Source organism: Nestor notabilis, unplaced genomic scaffold, assembly GCF_000696875.1.
Source record: "Nestor notabilis isolate BGI_N333 unplaced genomic scaffold, ASM69687v1 scaffold26369, whole genome shotgun sequence".
Taxonomy (NCBI): domain Eukaryota; kingdom Metazoa; phylum Chordata; class Aves; order Psittaciformes; family Psittacidae; genus Nestor; species Nestor notabilis.
In genome coordinates this window covers 7,290-19,437 of record NW_009944512.1, presented here as the reverse complement: position 1 = coordinate 19,437, position 12,148 = coordinate 7,290, and the positions used below count along the sequence as shown (strand labels likewise).

The window sequence follows — 12,148 nt, the reverse complement described above, 5'->3', positions numbered from 1 at the left end:
GTTCTCAGTGTCCTTTGGAATAGAGATGTGTGGGCTTTTGTTTTAACTAAGCTGCAAGTGACTAATAGTTCTTTCTCCTTTGTTATTTCGCAAGTTTCAGGGAAAGATTTGAAGCAATTAACTTGCATGAAATATGAAAACCAGAAAAAGACAACCTATCTCTTGAAGCTTTTGTAAGATTTATTCAGTGTTTAAGTGTGGTAAACATATGCATTGAACACTTTTTTTTTTGTGGAAAGAACAAAAATGAGTGGTCATTACGTTCTTATTGCTGAAAAACATCTAATACTGTCTCCATCTTTCAGGATCAAGCAGAACAGTTCTTTAAAAGTGGACATACAAATAACTGGGCAGTTTTGGTAAGTGTGGTCCAGTTTTCTTCCAATAAAGTTGACAACTTTTCAATAGGAGCCATAATAGCAACAGTCACTCAAGAATTCTGTTCATTTGAAAGAAGTGGAAAGATGAAGATTTGGGAATGAATAAATTTGAAATTGTGCCTGCACATTTATTACACTGTAATAAAATTATCTTTTCAGTATGACTACACTTCAAGCACTCAAAATGTCTAATTACATGGCAGGATTCATAAAACAAAAGTTCTGACAGCATTAAAACAGTTAAATTACCATACTGCATATTGAACAGAAGTGTAATTCTGGTATCACAGAAGTTTATCTCTTTGACCAGACAGGTACACTTTCTTTCTGATTCTTGTTTGTACTTAACCTGTCGACATGTGGTAACAGGCTTAGAATAAAATAAATTCAGGCAACATAATGTTTAGATCAGCTGTTCTTACCCATTTATTTTTTTTCTTTGCCATGAAGCTTTTATTAGCTTTGAATCATGCTGCACAATTGGTTCTTAATCACAATTTGGGTCTTAATGACTAATTTGTTTCAGAACATGATTGTAATTACTCAGTAGCAGCTGTTTGTTTTCCAGATACTAAAATTGAGCAATATGAAAGAAAAGTTTACAGTAATTAATTGAATTAGAAGGAATAATTTCTATATTCTACGATGAACAAACTCAAAACTATTAAAGTATCAAGTACTACTTTAATACTGTTAACAACTAGGTGCTTTTATACTCCATAAAACCATACAAAGACGGTGGAAAATTAGGTTCAAGGAGTTACACTTTCTGTTTTCAACATATTTGCTTCTGGTTACATTTTTTCAGTAGTTCATAGGTAAGCTTTGTAACAGTTGCTACTACTTTTTGAAGCAATTAAAGAGGGAGGGTTTTACAGCTTTCAGGCACTTCAAGCCTGGCATTGTATTGCAATCCCCCTTCATCAGTAGTTGGAATTAATATGCTGCAGTGTGAGTAGCTATATTTAAAGCACAGACACATTTTCCACTGTGTTATAAGGGAGACAGTAGAGGAAAGGGACAGGTGCTAATACCTTGAAACGTCACAGCTAAGTAGGCCACAGTTAGTTTGCAGAGCTTTAAATCTTTCTGAAAGGCAAACGTTCACGTGGACTGATTCCCGTGGGCTTTTTTGAAATTCCTAACTGATGGCATGATCAAGACACAAAGGGATCCTTTCAGGCTGAATTTTTATTATTATTCAAGCTACTACTCTCTTCTTTTTATGAAAAGGCTAGAGACAAAAATGTTACATAGTGTAACTTACAGATGTTTCCATTTAAGGACATCTATTTTCTTTGTGTTTGTCTATTCAAGGACAGCTTGGATGGGCCTTTGAGCAACCTGGTCTAGAGGAAGGTGTCCCTGCCCATGGTAGGGGATTGGAACTAGGTGATCTTTAAGGTCCCTTCCAACCCAAACCATTCCATGATTCTATTATTAAATTAGAACTTTACATTTAAAGCTGAAAAATTAAAAAACCTGTCTAAATGCTCTGTATGTTTGTGTTTTTAAAGTTACCTCTTCTAACATGCTGCTTCTTTTCTGTGATTGAAAGACTTGTAAAAGTGAAGGAAATTTGCCTCTAGAGGAGGATTGCAGTCCTTGGTGTGGAACAAACAAAAAGTAGCGAATTGAAGTTAAGCACAAGGACAATGATAAGGCTTTAGTAGGGAACTACAACAGATTGCCTCTCAACTTTTTTTAAATCTCATTGGTTTAAGGCTTTTGAGGACAGTTTAAGTAATACCTGGCCTAGGTATTAGTTTAAGTACAGGAATGGCTGATCCCCAATGCTTTGCCTGTTAGAACAGAAAAATCTGAACTCTTTTGAGGTTTTTGAGAATTTGTATTCAGATTTTGGGTAGAGCTCACTTAGCTCTTACTTTATTATATTTGACTCCTCAAATGCAAATGTCCTCAGCGTATTTTCCCCTCTGTGTGGCTTCTGCATGAATTTACTTACGCCTTTGTGCAAGCATGATCCCACAATGGGTTTGATATTGAGATGAGAACTCTTCCTTTGATTTTTCTTAGATATGGAGAAAGCAAGTGAAGAAAATTTAGCTTATCCATTTACTATTGCTGAATTATTCCCTCAAGTGCCACTTTCTATACTTCGTTGGGTTTTATGACAATTTTTTCATGAGTCAGTATGTTAAGAACTTATTTTTTTTTAAACTTTTATTTTCAGCATTTGTTACTTTGGTACAACAAAGACTTCTATAGCTTATATCATGAGTTTCTTGGTGTTGCTGTGTTCTTTCTGATTTGTTACTGGTTTGTTGATATTTCTGTAATCACAGTCTTCTGATGCAATGTGCCAGGCTACTTTTACCTTTTACAGTATTTAATATGATTTTTTTTCCCTTTTTTTCTAAGGTATGTACATCTCGATTCTGGTTCAATTATCGTCATGTGGCAAATACTCTCTCAGTGTACAGAAGTGTCAAGAGACTGGGCATTCCCGATAGGTGAGGGAATACTGGTGAATACAGTTCCTTGCAAATGTACTATTAAAGTTCACTTTATTGTCTGAAGCAGTTTAAAAATACATTTCTCTTCTCAGTTTAACTGGCCAAAAGTAAAAAAGAGGGATATGATTATATCAGTGTATTGAAAACTGTGGCAATACTGTTCAAAAAGAGAAGTCAGAAGTTGCTAGTTGGAATAGGTTAATTAGATTAAAAATATGAGGAGCTATCTGCCCACTAAAATATTATAACACTTAGAAAATTAGTGAAAGCATAATGTGAAAATTGATAAATGCATCAGCAGTGATAGTACTACTCTGAGATACGGCTTTTGCTGTACTTTCAGTGTGGAGATGTTAGTAACCATAACTGTACTGAAGTGTATGACTTCCACATCTGCAGCTACATTGAGAGTCTCTAAACTAAAGGCCTGAACAAAGCAGCTGCTACATTTTAAAAATAGCCTTGAGAAATCCATTTTGCATGATGCTTTTAGAGAAACCAATACCTTTGTCCATACCAGTTGTGCTTCATAGTGATAACACAATAGCCAAAATAGTATCCTTTCTTTGACAATAGGATTAGGAAGGTGAACAAACTGTTCTGAAGTGTCTGAGTTGTGTTCTGAATGGAAGTCGGCACAGTTCCATCGACTGTTTTGGAATGCAATTTACTTGTACTAGAATTGTGCACCAACATAATGGGCTATGTGTAACCATAGGCTCCTATGGAAATCCTGGTGGTCCTGATTTTTCATGTTCATTTAGAGGAGTGGTAGTTTCTCCAGTATGTCTGTATAAGGAAGTATGAACATCTTGATCATTGCAAAATGTATGTTTTACTGGATTGAATTTGTATAGCATTTTTTGTCAAGGTCCAAACTGTAGTACCTGGAGTCCGCAGCTAGTTTCCACTTAACCGTGACTGTGCTGGCAATATATCCTGTCCCCTCTATTTATTTTTAAAAAGAAAAGAGTGAGTTCTTGGTTTTTGAAAGAGGGGATGTTGAAATCTAGTTTTTAGAAGTGTTTGGGGGCTATAAATCCAAGGCAACATACTGCTGAAGCACTGTGGGCTGAAAGCCACAGAAATACGGCTTTTTTTTTTTTTTGCATGTCTTATTCAGAAGCATCTATCTTCTTTCCTGTATAGTCTAGGTACTGCCTTAGGAATTCTTTTACTACTTCTGCCCAAACCTGAGAACTTTCATGTTCTCTGCATCCATCCATCTTGATCTTTAATATCAAAATAAGTGACGGTTTTAGAAATACTGCAAAAACTACAGTGTAGCTGGAGATTCCTGTTGTTCAGTAGCCTGATCTGTTTCTTATCCATACATAAGGATCTGGAAATCAATTTCAAAAAGCCAGCAGTGCTTTAGACTAAGGTCAAGAATAAGACATTGGAAAAGACCTATACTGAGAGCATGCCTGGTTTTTACTCATTTGCAGCAGTTTTGACATGGGTTTGCCTGGGTTTCTCCCTTGCACAAACTTCTTCCTCTACCTGTTTTTCTTTCCATTTATCATGGTTCTTGGACTTGAGTTCTTTGAAGAGGTTTGTGCATAGTCTCATTTTGAATGGAACCGTGTCTCTTTGATGATGTGAGTAGATTTGTCCTCCAACAACAGATCTTGATTTGTTGTTTTGTAACTGTAAGGTGCTTTGGTTTGTTGACGTGCGGACACGATGCTCCAATCCATGAAAGAAAAGTTTTGCTAAAGTAAAACAAAGCCAAAATGAATCCAGAAATTATTTTTGATTCCTGGAATCATTATGCAGTATAAGCCTCGTATCATGGAAAGATTATTAATATAGTATATGATTAGGTTACTTTGGTTTAACAGTTAAGCTGCAAGTTAACACCTAGGTTGTTTTGTTGCACTTGTACACAGAGGTTCTGTTTAACTGTGGGATATTCCATATGCATGTATATGATTGCTGTGCAGTATAGAAACTCTGTGTGTTTGTGCTCACCTGTCTGTACTACTACAATGCAAAACCTTTTCCTGAATGCATGTGATTATTCTTTTTTTTTTTTTTTTTTTAATAAACACATTCCTAGCAAAAATACAGTGCTAAACTGTAGGCCTAGTGATGGCTTAGTGTGGAATATTCTCTTCTGAATATAATACAAAAAATGGATGTACAATGACTATCTCAGCAAATCTGCAAGGCATATATTCTGCACTTACTTCCAACTAATTCCTTTTTGATAGTTCTCTTTTATAAAAATAGTTTTGTACTGCTGTGCATGTGTGGAGAAAAAAAATAAATCTCTTTTCTCCTCTACATTTGTTCTACTCTTGCTTCTGTCATTGCACCTTCATGTTTATGCCAACATTTTGTTCCCATTGAAATAATTTACTTTGATTATTTCTGAGGATTTATGCTTATGTTATTTTGGACAGCATTTCTCTTTTTCTTCCACCTCCACCCACCCCCCCTATCCTCCTCTTTGTTTTTTTGGTGGAGTGTGCAGCCTGTTAGCACTTAATAAAGAATAACTTCATTCTTAAAGTGCTCATGCGGACATAGAGGTGAATGATGACAAGCGCAGGAATGATGTTTAAATAGCATGACACAGTTTAATTTATAGCTGTGTGCCTGAGAGTCTGAATTAGAAGTATTCTTTGCAGAATAAAGAGCGAAACCATATCCAAGACAAGATTATCCAAGGAAAGGACCAACTTCACCTTGTTCCAGACATCTCTGGCACATTCTTCCTGGTGCTAACAGTTTCCAATGACCTCTTGTTTCATATTTTGGCCCAAACCTGACCCTGCTATGTGTAATAGAGGTCTTAGGCTGCATGCAAGTTGGAACAGCTTTATAATGTGGTGATTGGTTTGTTGTTTTTTTTTTTTTGGGTGGTTTTTTTTTTTCGTTGGTAATATGAAATGTTGGGTTGTTGGGGTTTTATTGGGAGTTTCTTTTTTTTCTTTGTACTAAGAAGAAGACAAAATGTCTGGTGTCAGCCCACTTGTGTTCTTCAGCAAAATTCTAATATCACAGGTATCATACAGTAGTGCATCAGTTGTAGTATAACGGCTTGAGAAATGTTCAGGAGCTCCTCAAATTTAATTAAAATTTGTCATAAAATCTTCAAATGATCTGTCTGAGAAGGTGTAAACAGGCTGGAATTTCTTCTGTGGAGCTGCATTAAATGATTTAATGGCCCATAAAAATTACATTTTTTATGAAGAGTTCTACCAGTCTGGGTCTGGGCAGGTCTGTATCATAAAACTGCTAATATCAACTACTCTTGTGTTCATCTTTGGCCTAACTTAATCCTATAGCTGTTTAACAGCTGGCCACATTTCTGTGTGTGGTATCTTCATAATAATGAGGGTGTACATAAGGAAATAGGGTATAAGTAAGCTAAGTTTCACTAACAATCCCAGGAATCTTAGTGTTATAATCTATTGTTGTAATTGTGGGACAGTTTTGGTGTAATTTCTGTTTGACTGTTACATGAAAGTAGAATGGCTGAAGTGTTTTTGTTTCATTTTCCGTAGTCACATTGTCCTCATGCTGGCAGATGACATGGCATGTAATCCCAGAAATCCCAAACCAGCTACTGTGTTTAGTCATAAAAACATGGAGCTAAATGTCTATGGAGATGACGTGGAAGTGGATTACAGAAGCTATGAGGTGACTACACTTCAATTACATCACTGGGTCTTTGGTTTTGGCGTTGGTTTAAAGATTTATACAACACGTGAAGTCTGAGGAAGTCTTTCTATTCACATTTCTGGTTTTGGGCTGGGCTTTTAGTATCAACTGATAGGTTTAAAAACCACACCCCTCCCCTCCTTGATACTTGTTTTATTTGAAGTTTATTATATTAGAATCATGTTATAATTTAGGTAATGAAATTCCCACAATTAAATGGAACCCCTTGTATGTATTAGGAATTCAAATATATAACTTAAATTTCTCTTCTTTGGAAATGGTGGTTCAGTGTCTCATCTTGCAAACACCACCACTGTGAAACTTTGGCGTGCAAGTGAAATATTTACTTGGCATATCTACTTACATTTCTAATGTTAAGTATATGTTTTTATCAAAATGCACAAAAGCCATAACTTATGCATTACTGTAAAATAAACACTGTAAAGAAATCTGTGTTCTACCACCTTTTCATTTTTGTGTAGTATTCCTTCGAACAGTGTCTTTACCAGTTGATCTTAAATAGGACATCAACTTCATGGTTTAATAGTGCTGTATAATTATTCTTAACAGTTTATAGGGGGATATTTAATTATATAGTAGATGTTTTATTTCTCTGAAGCTTTGTATAAAGAAGTGAAGATACAACACTGAAACAGAGATATGTTCTTTTCATCGTGTTTTTTTCCTGAGTATGGATTTGTTGCTAGCGTTTGAGCTGTGTAGGTCTGCATGAAGATGAGATGGTGTTTTACAGGATATTTTACAATCACCATCCAGATGGGTCTCACCTGATCTCTTAGACTTATGTAACCGAAATTGATTTTGTTTTTCCTTTCTGTGTTGCAGAGGGAATTTAAACTTATTTTTCCATGGTAACACACACTAATGTTGGAGCATGTTTTGAGTACATGAGCAGCTTTGGCAGAATCAAGCTGTACACTCACAGGTTTCCAGATCAATGAAAATGTCTTTAGAAATTATAATGGCATTATCTTTATTTGATATAATAAAGCAACAGGCTGATGTTAGTGGAATAAAGTAAAAGGTACCTTATGATTGTGAAACTGCAGTAAAACCTTGAACAGAAAATGTTTGTTTATGCAGTTTATACCATGAAGTATTACTTTTGGGTATATACACTGCCTATTTTAGTGTTCCATTACTTAATGTAACCCAGCCTATAGTTGTTAATCAATATTTTTCTCTTTAGAAAATTACTTTGTGCTTCTATTCATAGGTTACTGTTGAAAATTTCTTGCGTGTATTAACAGGAAGAATCCCACCAAGCACACCACGATCTAAACGTCTTCTTTCTGATGACAGAAGCAATATTTTAATATATATGACAGGTAGTTACAGGTTTCTGTATACAATTTATTGATGTTGTTCACTTGGATGGGCCTGTTTAAAGCATGAAATCCCATTAGGAGTCCAAACAAACAAAAAGATTGACAAAAGGGTTTTTTTTTCTGTTCTTTTTTTAGCATGTAATACTAATTATGAAAAAGCCTATATGGCAGTAGGTGTAGTTTCTATCTTAAGTGATGTATGTGTACTGTTCTCACTGTACTAATAATTTTCTTTTGCTGGAGTCTGTTTGGAGAAGGAGAATTGTGTTTGCCTTTTTTATTTTTACTTGTTTTTTTAGAAAAATGTTTAACCAGACTGAGTATCTTCCCTTAAGCTACATACTTGCATAACTTCTGATTTATTTTTTTTCTGTCAGGCCATGGTGGAAATGGTTTCCTAAAATTTCAAGATTCTGAAGAAATCACAAATGTAGAGCTGGCTGATGCCTTTGAACAAATGTGGCAGAAAAGAAGGTAAGAAAAAAGCATTGTTTAGAGGTTAAATATTGTCTTTCCTGAACATACCTGAAGTCTTACCAGTAGGCCTTGCTTACCTTCAGCAATGATGCTATCCATTGTCCATAAAATTGCATGAAAGTTTGCATTCAGAAAGAAGAGTTTTAATTTTTGTTTTCAGCTTCCTGCAGTTACAACTGCTCAAATTTATTGTGCTTTGACTAAACTTGCATCTTAAGTCAATCAGTGTAAACTCTTCTGTTCCTTAGGTTCCTAGCAGCTGTCTTGGTAACGAAAAAGCAGAGTATGTGAATGTTGTTTAAAGAGAGATGGATAAAGAGGCTGTTTTATTTTTTCAGGTACAATGAACTGTTGTTTATTATTGATACTTGTCAAGGAGCATCCATGTATGAGCGATTTTATTCACCTAATATAATGGCCTTGGCTAGCAGCCAAGTAGGAGAAGATTCTTTATCAGTAAGTAGATTTTTGTGATCCTGAAGACAGCTTTCAAAATGCCTGAGCAAAAAGCACAGGTCCTATTGTTTTTAAATGAAAAATTTGCCTTCTAATTGCTGAATGTGTAAGGTATTTAGTTACAAAGTGAGGTTTTGACAAAACTTGTAATTGCACTTCTTCTGCTTGTTTTTGTATGCTGTCCCAAAAAAACAGATTAATAATGGATTTCTGTGCTTGCTGGCCAATTTATGCATTGCCTAGGATAGGAAGAAATCTTGTGGGAAGATTACTGAGAGATATGTGTGGGGAACATTCGATCTAGGACTTCTAGACCTGTTAGAGAGGGTCCAGAGAAGGGCCACAGAAATGATCAGAGGTATGGAGCACCTCTTCTATGAGGAACGGCTCAGTGAAATGGGGTGGTTTAGCCTGAAGAAGAGAAGACTCCACGGAGACCTTATTGCAGCCTTTCAGTACTGAATAGTGGCCTATAAGATGGGGAGAGACTTTTTAGCAGGGCCTGTTGTGACGGGACAAAAGGTAATTGTTTTAAACTAAAAGAGGGGAGATTCAGGCTGGATGTGAGGAAAAGAATATTTACAATGAGGATGGTAAAACACTGGCACAGGTTGCCCAGGGAGGTGGTGGATGCACCATCACTGGAGAATTCAAGGCCAGGCTGGATGTGTTTCTTGGGAACCTGATCTAGATGAAAATGTCCCTGCTCATTGCAGGGGTGTTGGACTAGATGAGCTTTGAAGGTCCCTTCGAACCCAAACTATTGTATATACAAAGAAATCCCAGACCACTACCTTTCACCTGCTGCAGTTGTATCCCAGCTGAATTACAGGTGGAGTGATAGGAGAGAGATCCTAGCCAGATCAAAACCAGCAGGACAGGGTTACCTGAACCCATGCAGAGCTGTAAGATAAGATGTCTCTCCCAGCCCTGTTTTCCAAGTTCTAAGCAGTTCAGGGCAGCCCACAAACCTTTACTGAACCATCAAGAAGAAGGGGTTCCCTCCTTTTTTTGCAAGCATGGAGATTACCAGGATATAGTGTAGAAAAATGAAGATAAACTATGTTATTCAGATTGTCAACAATATGTTTCTTTATGACTGGTCATTTTCTTTGTGTAATTTGCCTAAGAACAAACAATCATTATGCTTAACTTTTGTTAGTGCTGTTACATTCTGTTTGCTCTCTAAATACGGAGTTCTTTCCTGCAAATGCTCAGTAACTGCTGTGTATTGTTTTTAAGCATCAACCTGATCTTGGGATTGGCGTTCATCTTATGGACAGATACACATTCTATGTGCTAGAGTTCTTGGAAGAAATTCATCCAGCCAGTCAGACAAATATGAATGACCTAGTAAGTATACTTGTAATGACTTAGTAAGTATAATATTGAACATTCATGAATATGCTAATGATTCTAACAGTTTCAAAACTAATTTATTTTGTCTGTAGGGTTCTCCAAGTGCTTTTTGTCCTCCTGCTGTTTCTCTTGGAAGCAGCTTTGGGGAGAGGGTCTTTTTGCCGTTATTAAATGTAGTCATGGTGTAACACTTGATTGTCCTCAGTGTGAAAGTGGCTTGCTGGGTACAGAAAGAGATGAACCAAAATTAGCCAGGTTTTTTTTTTACTATTCATTGGAAAATGAATATATTGTTCATTAAATATGCATTTCGGTAAGATGAAACATTTGCACATGAAAAATTATAGTAGTAAGCTTCTAAAATCGGCTTAATGGGTAGCAGACACTTTACAGATGTGGAAAGGCAGACACTGATTGCTTTGCAAAGAGATTAAACAGTTAAAATTCAAATGGTGCACTCACAAATGCCTGCAGAGACTAATTTCTCTGTATATCCGCTTAGATTCCAGAGCAAGATGTGTCCAAATACATCAGTGTTTGGAGTTAATTATATCTTAGGTAAATATTAATTGTAGCTTTTGGGTACGAGGGAGGAGATAAAAACCCAGCTAAGCAGATAACCTTTGACAAAATTTATGAAAATGCCTCTGTAAGTTAGATGTGAGATGATATAAAATATAACTGTATTTTATTTACTCTATTAACCCTTTATACCTTCAATGAAGTAATACATTATGCTTTGGTGCCTTGTAGCTCTAAATCCTTACATGCTGTGTCAGTGATCTAAGAGCCGCAACTTACAGAGCACATTGTCTTTAATTCATTTCTGTAAAAGGAGCAGCTGCTCAAAAGTTTTATGCCACCCTCTGTCTACAGAGGATGGTGTTAGCCTGGCTGCTAGATGTGTAGTAGAATTCACTCTAAACAGCCCACACTTGACAGATTTTATGTTGATACAGAACTGATTCAGTGACTAAGATTCAGGATTCTTTTACTACCATGGGATTGAAATTCTGTCCTCTAATTTAATACCTTCTGATCATGGGATACAGATAATTTTAAAATAAATCTTGTTAAGCAAGAATATGCAAGTTCTTTATTGATTGTATCTTCTTCTAGCCAATTCATTCAGACAGCACTTCAGAACTGTTCTGTAAACCAGCAAATGAATTGCTGTTAAAAAAAAAAAGTCATAACAAATGAACAGTGGTTTCTGCTGTGTAAGAGACCATCTGGTAAGTGGTATAAGTGCTCTAGCCAGCTAGATAGTAATCCAGTTGTGGAAAGTGTAGAAAACTTGTTAGCTGGCCAAGTAGTTTACCTTTTGAGCTCTTTGGAGAAGATGTTTAAACATTCTCCCTTGTGTTTTTTGCTTATATGCCAAATTCTCAGGAAGAGCTGTGGGAAGTTAACCCATACTGGTAAATTTCTTACATCATTTAAGTCATCTTTTCGTATGTTGATGTGCTTGTTGTTGGTCTGGGAAGGGAAGAAAATGGACTGAAATGTATAAAGATTTTTGATGATTGTGTAATGAGTCATAGTATGTATTTCAGCAAATGTGACCACTTTATTTTGAGTTGTTGCTTTTCAGGGCTTTATATCTAAGAGCTCCAAAATGGCATATGGTTAGTCCATGGTAAGGATATAAGCCGTTTTATTTGCCAACAGTTACAGGGGGTACTTTGGAACTGGAATGTACTGTTACAGTTGTGCTTGTTTAAGAACAAAAGACCTACTGCTTATCCAAGTCTCATTTTTTTTTTAATTAATGCTTTCTAAACTCAGGACAACATTTTCAGTGGCTCATTAACTAGCTTTAAAGTCATGACCTAATGTTTAATTGTTTGATCTTCTGATATGTCAAATGTCTACTCTTTTGGAAGAACCGTGTATTTGTTACACTGCTTCTATCCCATCATCTCTGTACTTTCCTCCAGACACTCTTAAAACAGCTTCTTCATATCCACCTAAGATT

The 12,148-nt window shown here is 36.0% G+C and overlaps 1 protein-coding gene across 1 annotated transcript in view; it reads left to right on the top strand.

Annotated features, from left to right (window-relative positions):
• Positions 1-299: 299 nt before the first annotated feature.
• The window catches only part of PIGK (phosphatidylinositol glycan anchor biosynthesis, class K), a gene marked incomplete at both ends in the record, with an annotated part of 14,823 nt that continues 2,974 nt past the window's right edge, over positions 300-12,148 (top strand). Inside the window, 7 exons of the mRNA XM_010022453.1 lie at positions 300-359; positions 2,763-2,854; positions 6,373-6,508; positions 7,767-7,878; positions 8,256-8,352; positions 8,694-8,811; positions 10,054-10,164. Of these exons, the coding sequence (XP_010020755.1) occupies positions 300-359; positions 2,763-2,854; positions 6,373-6,508; positions 7,767-7,878; positions 8,256-8,352; positions 8,694-8,811; positions 10,054-10,164 (726 nt within the window). The remainder of the gene's footprint in view (positions 360-2,762; positions 2,855-6,372; positions 6,509-7,766; positions 7,879-8,255; positions 8,353-8,693; positions 8,812-10,053; positions 10,165-12,148) is intronic.